Source organism: Panthera uncia (assembly GCF_023721935.1).
Source record: "Panthera uncia isolate 11264 chromosome E2 unlocalized genomic scaffold, Puncia_PCG_1.0 HiC_scaffold_20, whole genome shotgun sequence".
Taxonomy (NCBI): Eukaryota; Metazoa; Chordata; class Mammalia; order Carnivora; family Felidae; genus Panthera; species Panthera uncia.
This window is the reverse complement of record NW_026057589.1, coordinates 11848574-11872518: the sequence shown is the minus strand read 5'-3', so window position 1 is coordinate 11872518 and position 23945 is coordinate 11848574. Positions and strand designations below refer to the sequence as shown.

Genomic DNA, 23945 nt, shown 5'->3' with positions numbered 1-23945 from the left:
TTTAACATTTTACCCTTACTTTTACATTTTTTCATATAACAAATTCAATGGAAGCCCTCTATACACTCTGCCTCAATTCCATTTCCTTCTCTCCATCCCACGAGTAACCAAAACTCAAAACTGCTGTTCATCATTAAATTGCCATGCCATATGTCCTTACTACACATGTTGGTTGTTTTTGAATGTTTTACAGTTTATATTAAGTATCATACCATATTCCTCTTTTCACTCAAGATCTTTGAGTATTACTCACATCCAAACAAGAAACTCTAATTCAGTTATACTAATTGCTAATACAGTATCCCACATGTGAATATACCACAACTTACCTATTTTTTGTGGACACAGATTGTTCCCAATATTTTCATATTAGAAACAATGCTGCAATGAACACTCTTATAAATGTCCCTTGTTAAATAGACAAGGATTCTTGATCAGATTCAGGTTTTTCAGTTTTTATTTTGTTTCCATTTAGCAAATACACTTCATAGGTGGTGGTATAAACTTTCATCAGGAAATATATAATTATTCCTGGTGGTTGTCTCTCATTTGTGATATTAGCATTGAAGATCATCAAGGATTGCAAAATGGTAATATTCTAATTATTTTATTCTTTATTTACTTATTAAACTTTTCCTCTAAGGAGCAACTTCTCTATATGTACCACTGGGTTAACAATAGTTCCTTCAGAAAGTTTAGCAAAGGCAGGATAAATGTCAGTTTTCAAAATGAGTACCTAGTATCCTCCAAAGATGACCAATGGAGTTTTTTTTTTAATAATTTGTTTAATAATTATTAAGTCACTGATATAAACTCACTGATATAAACTTACTTGGTATATTCCAACTACTATTATTATCCTTATTAATGCTCAAATTTTCTCATTTGGGGGCACAACAAAAAGCCACTTTTGGTGGCTACTAAATCCTTTTAACACGACCTCTGTAATTTTTCTTGTTCTCTGGCACAGTAAGACAGTTCAGGCTTAATTTGTGTATCTCCTGCTCCAGATTTCGGATCAGCCATCTTTCTAATGGGTCCTGGCCCTTTTAGAGTAAAATGGGTATTTGGAGACCACAATCTGGGCTTATGGGTGCTCAACACAAAGATGCCTACTATCACCATTATACTACAGGTACAGTGTGGTAAAGAAATTAAAAATGTGGATAAGGATGGAAACTTAGGGAACTGACATTATTTACAGACAACAGCACTGACTATATGGAAACAATGAAGTCCACAGGGACTCTTAGAAGTGCAATAATGTTGCTAGGGAGAGAAATACGCAAAAATCAATGATATATTTCTGTATAACTAAAACCTAATTATTCAACTTTTAAGACTGCTATTTGCAATAGGAAGAAGAGCTCCAAGGAACCTATTCATTTCACCAAAAGTGTGTAAGACCTTATGGAGAACACTGTAAAACTTTAAAAAACATAAGGAAGTGGAGTACTATAAATACTCTATTGATGGAAGGGAAGACTATTGTAGACAGATAATTGGGTATAGCAGGCCAGGCTGGAAATGGGAAGAAATAGAGAATTTAAGCCCCACCTAGAGAAGGTCACCAGCCTATTAGAGCTCTGGGAAAATGTTCATCCAGTGTTGTAAAATCCTCTAATTTCTAAGAGGAACCAGAAATCCAGATTTCTATGATAAGTTCCTTGATTTTTACATTGGCAGCAAATTCAAAACAATTTAATGTACTCTGCAATACGAAACACATCTGTGGAAGAATTTGGCCCCCAAGCCGCCATTTTTTTACTCCCATACATTTACTCCCACCTCTTAACTCAAATTTATTTCTAGGTTGTGTTTAAGCCAAATACATGAAAGGTTACAAACCATACAGCAAATCTATCATGGCTTTTGTTGTAAAAATGTTGAAGATACACTGTTTTATATTATGAAGAGGCTCCTAGATAAAGACTCACATAAGAAAATCTATTTTAGGGGCAATTAGCTGGCTCAGTTGGAAGAGCATGAAACTCTTAATCTTGAGGTCCTGAGTTTGAACCCCACACGGGTGCAGAGATTATATACAAACATATATACATAAATAAATAAAAATCTATTTTAGAATTCAGTGACTTTCTTTTAAAAATTTTTAATATTTATTTATTTTTGAGAGGGGGGGAGGGCAGAGAGAGAGGGAGACCCAGAATCCAAAGCAGGTTCCAGGCTCTGAGCTGTCAGCACAGAGCCCAAACAAGGGGCTCAAACCCACAAACTGTGAGATCGTGACCTGGGCTGAAGTCAGACACTAGACTGAGCCACCCAGGTGCCCCAGAATCCAGTGACTTTTCAAAGAAATTTTTTTGCTGTCCTTGAGGGAATAGTAAAATCAGTAATACTTGAATTATTTATGTAGAAAACTTAAATGTTTAACATTTAGTAATTTATTAATCTTCATAATAATAATCCTATAAAAGAGTATGAAAATTGTCCCCATTTTACAGATGAGGAAACTGAGACAAGAAAGGTTAAAGATCTTGCTCAAAATCACCAACAGGAGGGGAGCCTGGATGGCTCAGTCAGTTAAGCATCAGACTCTTGATTTTGGCTCAGGTCATGGTTTGTGGGACTCTCTCGTACCCTCTCTCTGCCCTTCCCCCCCTCAAAATAAACATTAAAAAAAAATCAGAGATAGTAAAGTAACAAAGCCATAATTCACATCCAGGCAGTCTGTTTCCTGTAGCTGTGCTTTTAAATTCTGGTTATAACAACCATGTAACTGGATTTTTTTTCTTGCCTTAGCTGCCTCACCATCACCAAGTACAGTGGCTTTGGGTTCTGCATTCTTCCTTTTCCCAATTCTTATTTTCTACCATCCTTTTGTTTTGTTTTTTAAACAGATGCTGGTCATGTATGTTACCTCAAATCTTCTGTACAGCAAGTCAGGACTAAAGTAATTAAATAAATAGTTAAGAAACATATTTAAACTATATCCAAAGAATGAACAGGTTTTAGCGTTATACAAAGTTGAGTTCTAATCCTCTCCCTAATATTTACTAGCTGTGTGAATTTAAACAAGTCAATCTCTGAATTTCAGTTTTCTCATCTGCAATATGAGAATATTACCCACCTTGTGGGTATTACTGTAAAGTTTAAAACACTTTTCAAATGTGGCTAGTAGGAAATTTTAAATTACATATCTGGCTCATATTTTTATTTCTATTGAACAGCATCATGCTAGATACTGCAGTAAAAAGTAAAAAGAAACAGGTGAAATTAGTTTTAATAATATATTTTATTTAACCCAATATATCTAAAATACCATTTCAACATATAATCCACATAAAAATTATTAGATATTTTACAGCTTTCTTTTGTACTAAGGCTTCTAAATACAGTATATATTTTACACTTACAGCACATCTCAATATGTACACTATATATCCATCAAAAATATTTTAACTGTATTTAGACTTCATTAAATGTACAATTGATAAAGTAGATTCACATACTCAAGTTGTCTAAAACATTTAAGTTTTCCAGTAACTGCATCAATATCCCCCCAAATTTATTTTCCTTTAATATTCGCCTCAGTTGAACGAGCCACATTTCAAAAGACCAGTGGCTATACAGCTACTAGCTATCATAATGAACAGTACAAGTGCAAATAAAATAAACAAATAAAATGCAATAAATGGTAGCTGTTTTTACATATAGTTAAGTGAAAATAGTACTGTGATTCATACATGCAGGTGAGAGAACCGAGATATGAATCTTTTTATGGATATGTTATAAAAAAATTCTGATGGGCAAGATTGGATAGGGCCAGGATTTACTCCAAGAGGAAATAGATTAAGGGACTTAAAAGTGGGATTCCTATTCTCACTCAGAAAAACCTTTTTTTTTGGGGGGGGGGGGGGGGTACAATTTTAGTACAGTTTCCTTGAGTATTAACACTTTCCACCTAAGAATTAAATGTCTTATCAAATAATTAAATTCCAGAATGCCCCCCAAAAAGCCATCTAGTAAAGCTGGAAAGCATATTTTATTTACATACAGTATAGAAATGACTCTTAGAAATATAGAGATTGCTCTTTCACAGATGAAATATCATCAGTCTTAAATCTATCCTATTATTTTAAATTCAACAACTGGTCTTAAAAGAACTCCTTTAACTCCATGATGTTAACAGTGGTTATCTCGAGTGGAGGGCTTAAGAGATTCCCCACACCTTGCCATCCTTGACTATCTTTTACAGCTCAACATATCAGATTTCTATAAATCTAACCAAATGGGTCTACTTAAAATCAACCAACAAAAACGTATGAGTATCTATTTGCTTTATACTATGACATGCGTTAAATGTATAACCACCTGGATCACTTTTTGATGTGGTAAAAACATATAACATGTTTATTCAGAGGAGATAGCTGTTGTTTTTGTCTACCTAGTACCTGGTCCGTTCCTCTGATACTGAATCTTCCTTTGGGAAATTAATGGTCTTCCACTCTCAATCATGTATTTCTAGTGAGGGTGATCTCACTCCCAGGCAAAAGATAAGCATAAAACTAACCCAAGTCAGTCTGATAAGATTCAATCCCATTACTGTTTTAACTCGGAGGTGGGGTGATCTCCTTTCACTGGAGTTACTGAGCTGAATAAAAGATAAATGTGGCCATTTTCCTGGATAAATTAAACATTAACAAAAGCTATCTGTGAATAATGGAAACATGGATGGTATTTTTCTCCTTCTACCTAATGTTGCACATTCTTTCAATTTTGCATTCGTTTCCTTAAGAACACTATTTAGTATGTAATACAATTCTTAAATTATCTAAGATAAAATTTAATGGCATTAATAAGAATTTAAAAACCCACTAAACCCTTCTCTGTGACTCCATCCCCATATGTATAAACATAGAAGAAAGCACGTCTTGCTTGAATACCAAATACCATGCTCAAAACCTAGATTGGCTATAGCTCATAATATGCATTTGTGTGTAGTAGAAAATCAGGAGGCACAGTCACTGTAGCAACCCAGTAACAAAGTAATTAGGACAAAATCCATAAATGCCATGATGTGGCAACTTATTTTACTTAAAAACATCTATTTGGAGTGTTCCTCCTTGTATCATTGTGCACACAGAATATAATTAAGGAAACATTTAGCAAACATTTCTTAAATATTCATTATAGTCCAGCCGCTCTAACAGACCAATCACAATCTACTGGTTATCCTGGTCAGTCTTTAAGTAAGCTAGCTGCCACCATCAAAACATAGTCTAATCCATATAATGAGAGATTCTCAATGGAAAGCACAACTGACAGCAGTATCATGTGTTTCCAGGTCTGCAACTTTCTCACTTCTACCCTCAGTTCCACAATGATCAGATTACAAGGCTATCAAGAATATTCTGTCCTCACTGAGGGGGAAACATTTGCCCTCCTTGAGCTGTCATTCCAACAAGAATAGCCTTGCTAGATGTGGTCTCAGCCCAGCCTACCTGTCCAAAGTGAGCAGGGTAGCCCAGCATGTGCATATATAGTAATTTTGCCACATTCCGACACCGGTAAGTATTGTCTTCTTCTCTAAAAGATGATCGGATTGCAGCACATTCTTTCTGGATCATTTCCCGTTCTTCGGCTTGGGTTCGGGCTGTCCGGATGGTCCGGATCAGCTCCCGCAATCTGATGGGGGCTGGCATCCTCTGTTTATAGAAAGACATTAAATAAAAATGTTCACATTTTTCACTACCAAAAGCATTCACACAACTTCTCACATAAATTTCCAATTTTTAAGAATTCAAGACTTGCTCAGTCCAACAATATAAAGCTTCAGCAAAGCTATTACATACAAACCCATTAATTCGGTAAATTTCTGGAAAAAATATAAACAAAAATGTTAAGTATTAAGCAAGATAAGACACAGAATACATCAGTATGTAAAATCCATCATTAGTATCAAACTATGTTAAGAACTAACTCAACCCAAATATTTACTCAAGAAAAAGACATATTTTCTATGCCTAACCTTAGAGAACACAGATTATTTTCTGCTGAACTGTTAACAGAGCTCAATAAATTATCAGATGAATATTGAATATGATCACAATCAAAGCTCAACTCAACTGGGGCGCCTGGGTGGCTCAGTCGGTTAAGCATCCAACTTGGGCTCCGGTCATGATCTAGCAGTTTGTGAGTTCGAGCCCCACATCAGGCTCTGTGCTGACAGCTCAGAGCGCGGAGCCTGCTTTGGATTCTGTGTCTCCCCCTCTCTCTGCCCCTCACTCACTTGCACTTTGTCTCTCTCTCTCTCAAAAATAAATAAACGTTAAAAAATTTTTAAAAAAAAAAGCTCAACTCAACAAAATGAGAGATCAGGAGAGAAGACCAATTATCAGAATTAAACACTTCCAAGAAACAGTAATCATCTTGGTACACTGGGTACTCTTTGAAAACTGTTATGAGGAAAAAAATAATAAACCAATCTCAGAGGATAAGACTATTAGAATCATATTCTCACGAAAAATTTTTAAATAATAATGATAAACCTATAATAGCCAAAATTAAGGGGAAAAAAGAACAAAGTTGGAGAATCTGCACCACCTAATTTCAAGAAATACTACAAAGCTACAGTAATCAGGACAATGTGGAACTGAATTTAAGGGCAGACTCAAGATCATGATGCAAAATAGAAAGTTTAGAAATAGACCTACACAAATAAGCTTAACTGATTTTCAACAGAGAGGCCAAGGTTATTCAATAGGAGAAAGGGTATTCCTTCAACAAATGGTGCTGGCACAACTACATATCTATATAAAGAACCAATTAACCTTGAACCCTAACCTCACATAATATACAAAAATTAACTCAAAATGGGTCATAGACCTAAACATTAAAGCCAAAACTAAAAATCTTCCATAAGAAAACATAGGAGGAAATCTTTGGGAACCTTTGTCTCCCTACCTTCCCACCTCTCTCTCTGTCCTTCCCCTGCTTGTGCTCGCTCTCTGTCCCTCACAAAAATTAACAAAAAAAAAAAAAAAAAGAGAGAGAGAAAGAGAGAGAAAGAGAGAGAGAGAGAGATACCACCCTACAGTATTAGAATGGCTAAAATTTAAAAGACTGGCCATACCAATTGCTGGCAAGGGTATAAAACAAATGAACTCTCACAAGCCACTCATGGGAATACAAAATGGTTCGACTACTTTGGAAAATAGTTTGGCAATTTTTTGTAAAATTAAACATATACTTAGCATAGGATTCAGGAAATCCACTCGGAATTTACCCAAAAGCAATGAAAACATGTTCTCACCAAGATTTGTACACAAATCTTTATAGAATCTTCATTTATAATTACTAAAAACTGGAAACAACTCAAACATCCATAAATAGGTGAATAATAATAAACGAATACTTCCCGGAATGAAACAGAACCAACGCAACATGGAAGAATCTCAAAAACATTATGATGAGCAAAAAAAAAAAAAAAAGAAACAAGAAAATACATACTTTATGATTTTACTTATATGAAACTCTAGGAAAGACCAGGCTAATCTATAGTGATGCTAAAGAGATCAATGACTGCCTGGGGTTGAGGGTAGGGATGGTGATCAACTAGGATGCAAGGAAACCTTCTGATGTGATAGAAATGTTTATGATGGTTGCATTGATCTCTCTCAAAATTCACGGAAATGCACACTTAAAACAAGTGCATTTTACACGCGCCTGGGTTGCTCAGTCAATTAAGCATCTGACTCTTGATTTAGGCTCAGGTCATGATCTTACATTTCGTGAGATCAAGACCCACACTGGGCTCTGCACTGACAGCACAGAGCCTGCTTGGGATTCTCTCTCTACCTCTCTCTTAGCTCCTCCCCTGGGCACACGCACATTCCGTATCTCTCAAAAAATAAAAAGATAAACATTAAAAAGAAAACAAGTGCATTTTATTGGTATCTTGTACCTCAGTAAGTTAAAAAAAATGATAAAATTAGATACCATTACCATCATCTTCAGTACATACAAGCTGTAGAACCCTTAAACCATTAATTCTCAATGTTCTAATTGCACAAACCAGGAGGCTTTGTTCACTACAGCATCACTCCTCAAGGTAGGGATAGTACATTAGGAATTTACCAAGTTCTCTAGGTATTGGTTGTGTTCCTCCCTGTTAGCCCTCTTAAGATCACGTGTACTAAACTATATAAAACTACGTGTATACTGTTATTCTGTTATTTTTTAATAGAAATACTGAGGGCCTAGTGTTTGAACATTCTTATACTCACTATCTTCATTATTTCACTTGTTCCAGACCATTTTTGGGCCCAATGTGGGACTTGCACTCACCACCCTGAGATCAAGAGTGGGACACTTAACTAAGTCACCTAGGTATCCCTGTTCCAGACCCTTTTGAAGGGCAGAAATCATTATACCTGCTTTGCCTATGAAGAAAGTTCGTTTCAAATCAATTATGCAACTTGCTTAAGATTACAAAGGTGTAAGTGTCAGAGCCAGCACACAAACCATGTCTTAGAACTCCAGGGCTAGAGTTCTTCTTGATATTTCAAAAATGAACATTATCTTTACAGATAAAATTTTATGACTGCTAGGATGTTTCAAAATACTCTAGAGGAAAAAAGTATTAAGGAAGGAAAAAAAGAAACAAAATGGGCAAAATGTTGATCACTCTGAAGGGATATGAGCATGTTAAATTATACTGTATTATTCTCTATTTTCATATATATTAGAAAATTTTCATAATCAAAAGCTTTTTAATTTTTTTATTTGTTTTTAATATTCCTTTTTGAGCGAGACAGAAAGACAGACAGCGTGAGCAGGCAAGGGGTAGAGAGAGAGGGAGACACAGAATCCAAAGCAGGCTCCAGGCCCTGAGCAGTCAGCATCAAGCCTGACGCAGGGCCCAAACCCACCAACTGCAAGATCATGACCTGAGCTGAAGTTGGACTCTTAACCAACTGAGCCACTCAAACACCCCATCAGAAGCTTTTTAAAAATAAAAAGCTTCCAAAAACAAAGCATTTAAATCCTTAAAATTTTTTATAAATAATTTTTTAAAATCTTCGTAGCTAAACTAGAGATCTACTTGAAGAACTACTTTCACAATGACTACAAATACAAATGACTTTAGGATAAAAAATTTAAGAGTAAGGGGTGCCTGGGTGACTCGGTTGAGTGTCCGACTTCGTCTCAGGTCATGATCTCACGAATTTGTGGGTTCAAGCCCCGTGTCGGGCTCTGTGCTGACAGCATGGAGCCCTCTTGGGATTCTTCCTCCCTCTCTCTCTCTCTGCCCCTCCACTGCTCACGCTGACTCTGTCTCTCTCAAAAATAAATAGACTTAAAAAAAAGAAAAAAAAATGTCTTAGTAGGCATGAATGAAAAACAAAATTTACATAATAAAGAGTTTAGTATATTTCAGAATACATTCTAAGTTAGAAACTAAACAAAAAATTCCAGTTCCAGGGAAGATGGAATAAACATACTCCATGGAGGCTCCTGTCTCTCCCTCTGACCATAACTATAAATCCTGGATAAAATGCATGCCACAGCTACCCAAGGATGCTAAAAAGTAAATGACAGCTAGCAGATTCCAGAAAGAGGAGAATCTGAAGTTCCATCAAAATGGCAAGAGGTTATCATTCTTCCTCTAGTACTGCCCAGCCTGGACCCAATGACAGCCCCAAACCCAAAAGTGCTCAGGGAGTACAGACAAGGAGCTCTAAGAAAAACCCTCTCTCTCTGATCCAGGAAGCAGGAAAAGAAGGACAATGGGAGAAATTCTCTCTTTTGGCTTTCTATATTTTCCTTCCCTCCACCACTGCCTCTAGGCAACACTGCAATGGCAGCGGCTGTGCCATAACAGCAATGGCAGTAATAGGCAGCCATATAAAAATTAGGGAAGGGGAATTCTCTCTGACCAGAGGAGCTGTGATCCTAAGAGCATGGAGTAAGTCACTCTCTATTCTCCCACTGCAAGATAAAAGACTGAATTCACCAAGAAAATACAACAATCCTAACTGCAAATGTATGTAACAATATAGTTTAAAAAATACATGAGGCAGGGGCGCCTGGGTGGCGCAGTCGGTTAAGCGCCCGACTTCAGCCAGGTCACGATCTCGCGGTCCGTGAGTTCGAGCCCCGCGTCAGGCTCTGGGCTGATGGCTCGGAGCCTGGAGCCTGTTTCTGATTCTGTGTCTCCCTCTCTCTCTGCCCCTCCCCCGTTCATGCTCTGTCTCTCTCTGTCCCAAAAATAAATAAAAAATGTTGAAAAAAAAAAATTAAAAAAAAATAAAATAAAAAATACATGAGGCAAAAACTGACAGTTATCAAAGGAAAAATAAACAAACCCCCCAACTACAGAGACTTAAACATGCCACCTAAGTAAATGATAAAACTACGGAGTATCAGCACAGATATAAAAGACCTGAATGCCATCTTCAATTGACTGGATCTAACCAACATTTATGGAACACCTCAACCAACAACAGAATTACATTCTTCTCAATTGCATACAGAACATACACAAAATGGGCCATGTCCTGGTCATTTTTTTAAAAAGTTAATAGGGGTGCCTGGGTGGCTCAGTCGGTTAAGCATCCGACGTCAGCTCAGGTCATGATCTCACGGTCCGTGGGTTCGAGCCCCGCATCGGGCTCTGTGCTGACAGCTCAGAGCCTGGAGCCTGCTTCCGATTCTGTGTCTCCCTCTCTCTCTGACCCTCCCCTGTTCATGCTCTGTCTCTCTCTGTCTCAAAAATAAATAAACGTTAAAAAAAAATTTTTTTTAATAAAAAGTTAATAAATTAAATTAATGGAAATCATATAAAATATAGTCTCTGGCCATAACAGAATTAAAACTAGAAATCAGTAACAGAAAGCTAACGGGAAAACTTGCGATGGCCCTGGAAATTAAACAATACACTCCCAAATAATCCATGGGTGAAGAGGAAATATCAAGGGAATTTAGCAAATATATGGAACTGAACAAAAACATAAACCCATTTATTAAAATCTGTAGTACAACTAAAGTAGTGCTTAATGGGAAATGTATAGCATTAAATGTTTGTGTAAGAACAGAAGAAACATCTCAATCTAAGGTTCTATTTAAGAAACTAGAAAAAGAGAAATATAAATCCAAGTAGGAAAAAGCAAATAATGGCAAATAGAAATCAATGAAATTAAAAAACAGAAGGAAAAAAACAGGAAAAGGTCAAGTCAATGAAATCAAAAGCCAGTTCTTTGAGAAGACCAATAAAATTGATAAACCTCTGGCTAGATGATAAAGAGAAAGAACACAAATCACTAGTATCAGTAACGAAAGGGACTATTATCACAAACACTAAAAGGATAATTAGGTGATACTATGAACAATTCAATGAATATCACAACTGGACATCCATATGCCAAAAAACTGAACCTCTACCTAAATCTCACAGCTTATACAAAGATTAACTCAAAATGAAGCATAGACCTAGATATAAAACCATTAGAAGATGATGGAGAAAACCTTCTTGACTGGGGTTAGGCAAAGAGTTCTTGGACATTACATCAAAGGCACACCCGTAAGAGAAAAATGTTAAAACTGGATTTCATAAAAATTATAAACTTTTGCACTATGAAAAACACTGTTAAGAAAATGAAAAGACAAGTTACAGAGTGAGATATCTGCAAATCACATATCTGACAAGGACTTGTAACCAGACTATAAAAAGGAACTCTCAAAACATAGCACTTAAACGCAGTTTTTAAAATTGGACATTAAGTTTGAGAATCTTGAATTCAGAAAACTGCAAAGTCTTTAATCAAAAAAAATGAAAAAAAAAAAGTTTAACAGTTCAGGGCCCATTAGACTACAGAGTAAATAGTACCATAAATGATATCGACATAAGCATCATTTATATCTATTTCAAAGGGGGAAAGGAGAATAAAAACTACGGAATTAGAAGTTACCGTCATGCATGCATTATCCAATTCAATTAGTCATACTATCCCATAGATGACCTAAGTAACAGGGAAACATGTTATACCAAAAAGTGCCAATCACTCATTCAACAAATATTTGCTGAGCCTTCTCTATGTCAGGCATTGCAAAAGGTGCTGACAACTGCCAATGTTGTAATCTCTACCCTTAAGAACTCAAAAGTCTAGTGAGGAAAACAGATTTTTACAATTCCAGCCATATAAAATAACAGCAAAAACTACTGACCAATGACAGAACAGAAAATTGTATTTAGGGTAAGCTAAACTGTTTCACAGCCAAACTAACTCAATATACTTAGAAATTTTTTCTTTTCCAAAATTAAGTGCTTTCTGCATCAGCTCAACAACTCCTAAATCCCGTGTAGAAAGAGATCTGTAGCACAGTACCAACCCACAATTTGTTTTCCAAAGCTATTAAGAGCAAAACTTAGAATTTTCTGAATTTTAGAAAAGTAATACAGTGCATATCTTTTATGTCAAAACTCACCTACCATGACTGGAGCAACAGTTTCATTACCAAACAATATTTCTGAAATAACATGAATATTCACACCAAATGAGAAAAATAAACTACTACAGTGTCATGTCTGGTCAAATCAGATTTTAAGACCAAAAGAATTATGAAGAACTCCTGGGCATTTTTGTTTGTTTTTAATTTCAGAAACTGAGATAAAGACTGTGCAGCCTTACCCTTATCCAATGACCCTAAGCACTGTTAAAAATGATGACCGTGGGGCGCCTGGGTGGCTCAGTCGGTTAAGCGGCCGACTTCAGCTCAGGTCATGATCTCACGGTCCGTGAGTTTGAGCCCCGCATTGGGCTCTGTGCTGACAGCTCAGAGCCTGGAGCCTGTTTCAGATTCTGTGTCTCCCTCTCTCTGACCCTCCCCTGTTCATGCTGTCTCTCCCTGTCTCAAAAATAAATAAAACGTTAAAAAAATAAAATAAAAATGATGACCCTGGAGTAAAATTACCTGAATTTGAATCTCAGGTCTACCACTTATCAGCTATGTGTCCGTGAGCAAATGACAACATCCCAGAGCTTCAATTTCCTCATCTGTAAGACAGGAAGAGTACCTACCTCCAAGGATTGCTACAAGAATTCAAAGAGAATACATGTAAACTTCTTGCGCAGTGCCACACACATTGTATCCAATAAATAAATGTTGGCCATAATGGTTGCCTACATAAACTATCCATAATAAATTAATTTTGAGCAAAAATAAGTTGCAGAATAACACAGTACTAATATTCATAAAGGTTTAAAATGTGTAAAAGAACCTATTCTTTAGAGATACAAAAATGCAGTAAGAGAGTAAGAATATGGATAAAATGAACATGTGAAACATGCATAAAGATCAACACTGTGGTACATCTGGGAGGGAGGGGAATATGATGAGGAACAGAGTAACACACAGAAGGCTTCAGCTATACTGGTGATGCTTTATTTCTGAGACTAGGTAGTGGATAATTGAGTACTTATTATTCTTCTTCATATATTTTATGTCTGAAATGTTTCATATTAAAAACTAAATTCAAATATATCTAATCCATGTAGCGAATGTTGTAGAATATATAACCTGGAAAACACAACCTACTTGCTCTTATTACAAGGTTGAGGATTTCCTTATTTTAAGAGTTTTTACTTGCCTTTCAAAATACTCGAAAACCACAAGATTCCTTAAAATACAGTAACTTAAGCATCTATTATTGCTAACAATAACAAATTATCCTTTTTTAAAAAATAAAGTATGAATATGATTATAGTGATGACTTAGCTAAACATAGCTGAGAATCTGAAACCTATTTTTATAATGTCATGCAGCAATATAGACAGCATCACATCAACATACGAAAACATCCACTTTACTCTATTTGTAGGTTCTGATTTACAAATTAGAAAACTGAAAGGGAAACAGAGGAGGCTGGAGACCAGGGGACAGAAGCTGTTTTAGGGAAGAAGACGGACAGTCAACAAAATGTCATCTTACAGTAAGGTAAGAAACAGCAGCAGCAGCAAAGCAAAAAAATAAAACCTATATAGAGCAGAAACAAGTATCCAAACAGCATAGTAACAAGATTAATAAATTCTACAGATTTGCTATATAACATTGTGCCTACAGTTAACAATACTGTATTGTGCAACTGAAAATTTCAAGACAGATCTGCTTGTACTCTTTCCACAATTCTAAAAAGTTTGTGCCCTTTACATAATGGATTTTTTAAAGTTTTTTTTTTTTTTTAAGCTTATTCATTTATTTTGAGAGACAGTGACAGCAAGGGGTGGGGGGGCCAAGAGCGAGCATTCCAAGCAGGTTCCAGCACTGTCAGTGCAGAGCCAGACACAGGGCTCAAACTCATGAACCCTGAGATCAGAACATGAGGGGAAGTCAGACACTTAACCAGCTGAGCCAACCAGGTGCCCCTACATCAGATTCTTACCCTGTAAAAAATTTTAAGTGATTAATCAAAAAGAAACAGATCAGGAGTGCCCGGGTGGCTCAGTCGGTTAGGCGTCTGACTTAGGCTCAGGTCATGTTCTCACAGTTAGTGGTTCAAGCCCCACGTCGGGCTCTGGGCTGACAGCTCAGAGCCTAGAGACTGTTTCGGATTCTGTGTCTCCCTCTCTCTGGCCCTCCCCCGCTCACGCTCTGTCTCACTCTCTCTCTCAAAAATAAATAAACATTAAAAATAAATAAATGAATAGAAACAGATCAAATCGCTGGTAAATCTCTGCCTTTGAGTTCCATAGTAATTACCTTAATTTATAATTTTTTACAAATCCAAAATTAAAATACTTACCTTAACATAGTTTATTTTTTTAATGTTTATTTATTTTTGAGAGAGAGAGAAAGAGACGCGCAGAGTACGAGTGGGGGAGGGGCAGAGAGAGAAGGAGACACAGAATTCAAACCAAGCTCCAGGCTGTCAGCACAGAGCCAGACGTGGGGCTTGAACTCACGAACCATGAGATCATGAACCAAGCCAACGTTAGATGCTTAACCGACTGAGCCACAGAGGCGCCCCTAAAATACTTATCTTAAATACACACACACACACAGCACAGTAATCTGAGCCTATTTAGTGTACTAGCAAAAAGGATTAAACTCTCCCCTAAAGTCTTAAAAGTATTAAATTACAAAGAGTACCATAATTATTTTACAAGACCCTGATTTATCAATAAATGGTTCAATAACATAACATTTAACATTTAATGCAGAGGTGGAAAAACCTGGATATAAAATTGTATCCTAACATCTAATTCTATACTGTAAATATGTGCATTAGGACTTTTATATACATTACATATAATTCATAATCCAATCCATAATACATTTATAATCCCATTATAGACTTTAAATATTGTGTATACCTCAATAAAGTCATTTTTTTTTCTTTTTCTTAGAGTGGTTGTAGGAAATATAAAGGTTTTTTTTTTTTAAGTTTATTTATTTTTGAGAGAGTGCATGAGCAGGGGAGGGGCAGAGAGAGAGAGAGAAACACCGAATCCCAAGCGGGCTTTGCACTACCAGCGCAAAGCCCAAAACAGGGCTCAAGTTCACCAACCAAGAGATCATGACCTGAGCCAAAACCAAGAGTCACTCAACTGAATGAGCCACCCAGGCGTCCTATAAAGTTGTGTTTTAAGACTAAAATGACAATTGAGTGAATAAAATAATAAAACTGTACCTGAGGAGTAACAATTTCTAAAATATAGAGTTCAGATACTATGTGCTCCTATTAATTTAACTACTTGACCCTTAAAAAGCTGAGAAAGATATGTCAAAGTCTACCACTATAATTGTGTTTATATCCATTTCTCCTTTTATATTATTTACATTTAGTATTTCAATGGTTTTATTCAATGCCTAAGTGTCCATATGTTTGACATTTGCATGGCTTGTACATTTTATAAAAATAAGATGTCCCTTTTGTTCTCAAATACTCATTAGGACAAGGATGGAAAAAGGACACAGAAAAATTAAAAGTCTGACTTGTTAAGATAAACAGATTGTAGATAAATGTATTTCATTAATGGTTTTTTAATACATAATGTTGAAAAATAACAAAAAGTAAGTGTGAAATTCATTTTTTAAGTTTCTACCCATAATGTAAACAAAGTGAGGTTTTGGAGCTTAAATTAATTACTTTATATACCCAAAGAGCAACCAAAATTATGAATGCTTACTATAGGAAAGAAACAGAAAAGATAAAACAATGACTGCATATGTTCCAATTCTCCTAAAATTTATACCAAAATGGAGAAAATGGTTATTTTCCAAAATCTCCACAAACCTCTTTAGTTGATAAAGATTTTCATCCTACTGCAATACCAACTCCAGGCCATGATTACCTTTTTTTCTTTGAAAAGCCTATTTTTCCCAGTCAAATATAAGCTCCTAAAGACCAGATCTTGTTGATATTATTTATCCTTGTATTCCCATTACCTAAGAGTAGGAACTTGATAAATACTGCATTTAACTAAATTCTAAATGCTAGAAGCATCTTAGATAAAGAAAATGCATTTGTCCTTTCCAAAGCACACAAAGTAAAGAATGTGCACCAGCTACTTACCAACAGCAATGGGATAGGGACCAGGACTCAACCCAGTCCTCTATTCTACCCAGCTGAGTTAACTAAGCTGAACTCCCACTGTTTCTGAACTCCCACTACCTAGCTGTGAACTCTGAATCACCACCAGCCAACAGTTAAGAATATATAACCAAAAAGCTGGGGTTACTGCTGCTACATTGTCCTTCTTTCCCTAAACCTGAACCTATGTGAGCTCTAACCTAAAAAGAAATCTTAAATTAAAAGCAATTGTTCAATATTAAAATTACCTCCTTTTCTATCCAACACAAAAACTGTACTTGAAGTCTTTCTTGCTAAACAATAAGATACAAGAAATTAGATTTCAATTAACTTTGCCAGTGATTACCCTGTAACATCCGCTTTCTGAGTTCTTAAGTATGGCTAAGAACACTCCAGGGACTTAAGTTAATACAAGGCAAAACCCTCCAAAAGAAGTTACTGTGCTTTCTGTCCTGCATTCTCCATATGGCCTATATTTTTATATTTTTATATGCTCCACACAGAAGCCCTATTTCAGATTTTTATTGCATATGAATATCTGAATTGCTTTAATGCATTTACAACTTGCAAAACACTATGACCAAAGTAGTAAGAAAGCTTTCACCAAACTGATCAACAGTATTAATCTTTGATCACGCTTTTACTTTACGATATATCTTACAGATACCAGCTGTCATTCATCTGACTTAACTAGGTTCTTTTCACCATCTTTGTGTTTTTGTGGTTTTCTTTCTTTTGCGTATTAGGCGACAGGGAAGGGGAGGCAGTGCAAGTCTATTTCCAAAGTATGAAGAAATGTGCTCATAGAAGGGAAATGTTCTACAGTGTGAAGAAAAGGGAAGAGAAGTGTTAGTACATCACTGTTTGAATAAGGGAGATTAAATCTGGGAGTAAGTATTTTGGTCACTACAGATGTAAACACCATTGTGGGACAGGGATAGTTCTTTCATCAGGTTTCACCATGGCCTAGAATGATGAAACGTTCAAGACCATTCAACTTTATACACTCTGGCTTCAGGCTCATAATGCAACTTTGTGATTCTTAATCTTTTCAAGTATCTTGTCTCCCAAATTCCTTCAAGGGTGCCCTGGAAAGTAGACACAAAATCCAGAAGAAAGCACAGCCCCTTGTGAATTACAACATTGTTATTCTTTTTAAAAAATTTTTTTTAATGTTTATTTATTTTTGAGACAGAGCATGAGCAGGGAAGGGGCAGAGAGACAGGGAGACACAGAATGTGAAGCAGGCTCCAGGCTCTGAGCTGTCAGCACAGAGCCCGACGTGGGGCTCGAACTCACGAACTGTGAGATCATGACCTGAGCCGAAGTCGGACGCTTAACCGACGGAGCCACCCAGGCGCCCCCAATATTGTTATTCTAATTCACACATCACTGAGTTTGATTAGGCTAAATCATCCCTAGATGAAATACTAAAATGGACTTTCTCGATCTTCCAGGCTAAGGGAATGCTGTGAAATGTGTGACCACATCAAGATACCACCACACCCTGTCTAGGCAGCCAGCTGGCATTCCTCTAAGTCTTAAGTTCTATTCTCCCTAAAACGCCACAATAATTACAGCCATCCCCTTTAATTATCCATAACCAAAATTCACTGAAAATGAGAATTTAAAAACAGATGTATATAAATGCAAATATGCCTAATGAACAATTCAATTGCATTAAGATGCATGAAAATAAAGGCCAAATAAACAATAAACACAATCAATATCTAATTTGACACTGATAAAATAAAAAGCAAAATTTTACTCTCTCAACCTACTATTAGCAAAAGTGTCCCAAGGAGCCCACACTTATCAAAAATTGTCACAAAATTCTCAGAACAAAAATCTTGTTTTTTTTTAAAGATATGCCCCAGGGCACCTGGGTGGCTCGGTCACAGTTAAGCCTCTGACTATGGCTCAGGTCACAATCTTTGTGGGATTGAGCCCCATGTTGGGTTCCATGGTGACAGTGCTGAGCCTACTTGGGATTCTCTCTCTCTGTCCCTTCCCTTGCTCACATGCACGCGCTCTCTCTCAACATAAATAAACTTAAAAAAAAATAATAATAATAATAAAAGATATGCCCCAAAGGATATAATGTATGTTAAGGAAGGTAGATTTTCTGTGCCATGTAGAAATATACATGCCTTTTTAACTTCTGTACATTTTCTGCTGTATTTTAAATGAACATATATTACTTGAGCAATCAATTGTGCTTTGAAAAATCAAAGTACTAAAAATCATAATGGATTAGTAAAGCAAAACTGTAAACTTTCAAAATAACAAGATAACATCCATCCTGAAAAGACAAAGTCACATTTATCTAAAGGTCTTTTCTGCAGGATGACATTAGAAAGTTTACTAGAAAATTACTAGAAAATGATTTCACGCTAAGATAACAAAGCTTCCCTAGCATATTCTTCATAAATTCAAAGTTCTGTTCATTCTGGATACCAAGAAAGGGGGCGATAGGGATCTGGTCCACAGGAAATTAAAGGTCCATTTTTAACCAATGTTGCTGACATTAGTTAGAAATAGAGGGGGAAAGTCCCATTGACGATAGTGTCAAAAACTATAAAATATCTAGGAAAAAATTTAGCAAGAAAGGCATAAGAACTACATGAAGAAGACTATTAAATCTATGAAACCTTTACTGAAGGACCTAAAACTGAAACAGGATCTAAACAAATGGAAAGTCACAAGGAAAAATTATCATAATTAAAAATGTCAGGCCTCTCAAAATTAATATATGAATAATGCGATTCTGAACAGTAGATTTTTTGAGGTTTTGTGAACCCAAAGAATTATTTTTAATCAATAGATAAGAATAAATGTTCAAGAATAATCAAGAAAATAAAAAAGTACAGTGATAAATGCTTTTCTTTAAAAAAAAGTTTATTTATTTATTTTGAAAAAGAAAAAGTGAACACAGGCACGCAAGCGGAGGAGGAGTAGAGAGAGAGAGAATCCCAAGCAGGATCCACACTGTCAGCACAGAGCCCGACACAGGGCTCAAACTCACCAACTGTGAGATCATGACTTGAGCCGACACCAAGAGTCAGATGCTTAACTGACTGAATCACCCAGGAATCCCAGAGAGGGGCTTTTGTTTTTTTAATTTTTTTTAATGTGTATTTATTTTTGTCAGAGAGACAGAGCATGAGCAGGGAAGAGGCAGAGAGAGAGGGAGACACAGAATCCGAAGGAGGCTCCAGGCTCTGAGCTGTCAGCACAGAGCCTGACATGGGGCTCAAACTCACAGACCGTGAGATCATGACCTGAGCCGAAGCTGGACGCTCAACCGACTGAGCCACTCAGGCACCCCTAAAGAGGAGCTTTTCTTAACAGTGTAACTTTTTACAAATATATTATACTCAAAAAAGTAAAATAAAAAGAAAAGAGAAAAAAAGAACCAAAAGTGGAGCAAACATACATGGAAACTTATAAGATAGCATTTAATTCATTGGGGAAAGGATGGTTTATTTAGTCCTCATGCAGTTGTCTCTCTATATAAAGGAAAACCATATAAGACTCCCTGCTTCATATAAACGTTAATTCCAGATGAATAAATACATGTATTATACAACAAAGAATTAATATACCATAAGGTGTTCCTAGAAGATGAGGAAAAACAAAAGTAAACCAAGAAAATGCACAGAAAAGCGAAAAAGGAACCCGACATGAAAATTCTAAATAAAGGAAATCCAGATAGAAAAAAAAAGAAAAAGAAAAAAACAAAAAAGCAGAGGCTAGCTCGAATTATGGCCAGGAAAATTAAAATTAAGACAAACAGAGAGAGTAGTCATCATCTGGCAGACCAGTAAAAACTATTTACATCTAATGATGTGATGACATAGAAAGCCCACGGCTAGTGGAGGTAGAACTTATGACAACCTACTTAGAAAATAATCTGGCAATAAAAACATTTAAAGTATATTTCCTTTAACCCAGAAATCCTACCTCGGAGACTCTAGTCTGTAGAACTAAAAGTGGCAATAAATAAGGTGACATGTACAAGAATTTTATTGTATCACTGTTTGTATTAACAAAATCTAGAAACTTAAATATCCATAAGAAAATAGCCAAATAAGTTATGTATGGTACACATTCATACTATGAGACATAATAGGGACATTTAAAAAAACAAGATCAAATTATATTTACTGATCAGGATGTATTAAGAAAAGCTTGTTACAGAGTGATATAAAATATGATCTCCCTTTTATAAATACAAAGAATCCATATAGAAGTGCACATTTATGTTAGTATACACTGCACTTGACCAAGCATGGAGGGAAATAATGAAGTATACCCATAACCTGGTTAAATGGCTGGGGACAAACACTGAAGAGAACGAATGAAATGATAACTTTAAATATGTTTTTAGATTTTTTTTCATCATAATGGACACCTATTATTTTATAAATTAAAAAGATTAAAAAAAAAACAAACCTTAGCATTATAAAAGTATATTATCCAAACAAGAGGGGAAAGACAACAAATCACTGAACTGTATCAACACATTTCCATTTGGGGAGTAAAGCCTGAAATGCTCAACTTACAATTAGTTTCTTTAGTATAATGCGTTACCATATTAAGAACTCAAAAGAAAGAAGATGGCGGGAAGTGTAGATTTATTTGCTGCCACTTGAAACTTTTGCAGAAGCAAGCTCCTGGATGCCTCTGTCCATTAAACATCTGACTCTCAATTTTAAGTCAGATCAAGATCTCAGGTCATGGGGTGCCTGGGTGGCTCAGTTGGTTAAGCATTCGACTTCAGCTCAGGTCATGATCTCAGTTTGTGGGTTCAAGCCCTGTGTCCGGCTCTGTGCTGACGACTCAGAGCCTGATGCCTGCTTCGGATTCTGTGTCTCACTCTCTCTCTCTGCCCCTTCCCCCGCTCATGCTCTCTCTTTCTCTCTCAAAAATAAACATTAAAAATTTTAAAAAACAAACACAAGATCTCAGGTCATGAGATCAAGCCTCACGTTGGCTCCATGCTGGGCTTGGAGCCTGCTTAAGACTCTTTCACTCTGCCTCTACCCAACTAGCGCTATGCTCTCTCTCAAAAAAGAATCAGACTAAATCACAAAGAGAAAAGAGCAAGGTCAACTTCAGAATTAAAACATGTAAACGCTATTTTCCAGGGTACAGACACAAGGTTTTATACAGGTTTTTGCTTTTTTGTTTGTTTTTCTTTTAGAGAGAGAGTGAGCGCGTGAGCAGGGAAGGGGCAGAGGGAGAGACAATCTTAATTAAGCAGGTTCCATGCTCAGTGCAGAGCCGGGCTGAGGGCTCAACCCCACAACCCTGGGATCATGACCTGAGCCGAAAGAGTCCTACAAGAGTAGTCCTACAAGAGCCCTACACTCAACCTTTTGAGCCACCCAGGCATCCCTGTTTTCTAAACCTGAAAGTAAACTTCACTGGTATCAATTCTGTAAGTCACAAGTAAATGACCTGTAGTAGCTTCTCATAACTCAGGGCTCTGTTTTTGGCTCTGGCATTAACCAATCACCATATATTTGAGTACCCAAACAATTTTTCCATATTATTTTCATCCATAGCATCTATTCCACAAAGTAGCTACTAAGTGCCAGGCACTGTGCTATGTACTATGGATGTCATAAATTATATAGTTCTTGTCCTCTGAAAGCTCAAGAACAGGTAGACAATTCAAGTACTTTAAAGAAAGCACTATACTATACCCCTTTGCCAGGGGGCTGAGAGGAAAGAACAGGTTTACTAGGTGGAAGGGAGAAAAGAAAAACATTCCAGGTATAGGCATAACAGGTACAAAGAGAATGAAAATGAATGAACCTGAGTATTGAAGAAACAGTAAAAAGTTCAGTGTGTGTAGGGGTGCCTGGCCAGCTCAGTCCATAGAACACACAACTCTTGATCTTGGGGTCACTGAGTTCAATCAAGCCTCACACTGCATGTAAAGTTTACTTTTTAAAAAATTTTAAATAAAGTCCAATGTGTGTAAATAAAATAACACAACCAAATGCTAGTAAATGCTTCCTCATTCTACTTTCCTAAATAATCAACACAATTTATGAAGCTTTCATCATGGAATGTTTCTAAAGAAAATATAAAGCCCAACTTTCACTAGTAGAGACAAACACACATTTAAAAAACATCACACATACTGAGTACTATCAGAAAAAGAAATTCTTGGGGCGCCTGGGTGGCTCAGTCGGTTGAGCGTCCGACTTTGGCTCAGGTCATGATCTCACAGTTTGTGGGTTCGAGCCCCGCATCAGTGTCTGTGCTGACTGCTTGTTCAGAGCTTGGAGCCTGCTTCAGATTCTGTGTCTCCTTCTGTCTCTGTCGCTCCCCCGCTCACACTTTGTCTCACTCTGTTTCTCAAAAATAATGTAAAAAAATAAAAAGAAAAAGAAAAATACTAGGCAACAGAAATTAAAAAAAAAAAAAAGAAAAAAGAAAAAGAAACTCTTCTCACAACAGCTTACTGTCAATAAATCATACCCAAAATCTCGTACCTACCAAGATACAGGCTACCTAAGTATTTTCAGTTAGTTTCCCCATTCACCTGAAACCAGTATTTTCACCGTATTTTAAAAGTTTTCAAAAATTTCAAAAAGTGGGAAGAAAACCAAATCTTCTGTGCACACTTTAAAAAGGGATTAAAAAAAATTAACTTCCCTTCCTTTTCTTCAGCTTAAAACGGAATAATTTCCCAATCGTGAGGATGAGTAATGAGCTTCACTAAACTGAGCTGTAAAAACACTAATGGAACTCTTTTGAGTTGTACCACTATATGATCATTTACTAAACTTAGATCCTTTAACCCAATAGTGTACATCATCTATTCTAGATCAGTCTCATTTTTAACCCGAAGTTTTGCAAGGAGAGGAGTGCAAATATTTTACAGTTCCAAGGATCTAAGTTCATGTCTTTCTCATATTTGCTCTTCACAAAAATCATTAACGTTAATCTCAAAATCAAACAAGCTGAAAAGCCTAGAATGCTCAGTAAAACACATTACAATCAGCTACAAGAAAGCTACAGTGAGCAAAGCACCTGCCTATCAAGGTTACACTGTGACTTATTGCAGTGTAACAGAGAAAGGGGGTAAAAACTACTTGCCTTTAAGATGTCTTTCATTATTTATAAAGTACAAAGGTCACGTTTTCTTCCTCTTTTAAAATACGTTTTTTTTTTTTTTGCTTTGAAGACTATTTTACACTGACATTTATAACGTCAATTTTCTCCAATTATCTAAGTAAACAAAAAATGCAAAACCTCCAAGTACCTAATGAAAAAGCACTTCTCATTTCCATCATATTATCTTAAATCTTGCTCTTATACAAAAGTGTTAGTTAATGCTGACTCAACAAGTTTGGCCAAGAGCAAGGTTGTGTTG

The 23945-nt window shown here is 36.3% G+C and overlaps 1 protein-coding gene across 1 annotated transcript in view; it reads right to left on the bottom strand.

The window, feature by feature from the left end:
* AP1G1 (adaptor related protein complex 1 subunit gamma 1) overlaps positions 1-23945 on the bottom strand; it is an 80046-nt gene that overhangs the window by 52778 nt on the left and 3323 nt on the right. The window contains exon 2 of the mRNA XM_049622529.1: positions 5463-5666. Within this exon, the coding sequence (XP_049478486.1) occupies positions 5463-5663 (201 nt within the window). The 5' untranslated portion in view covers positions 5664-5666. The remainder of the gene's footprint in view (positions 1-5462; positions 5667-23945) is intronic.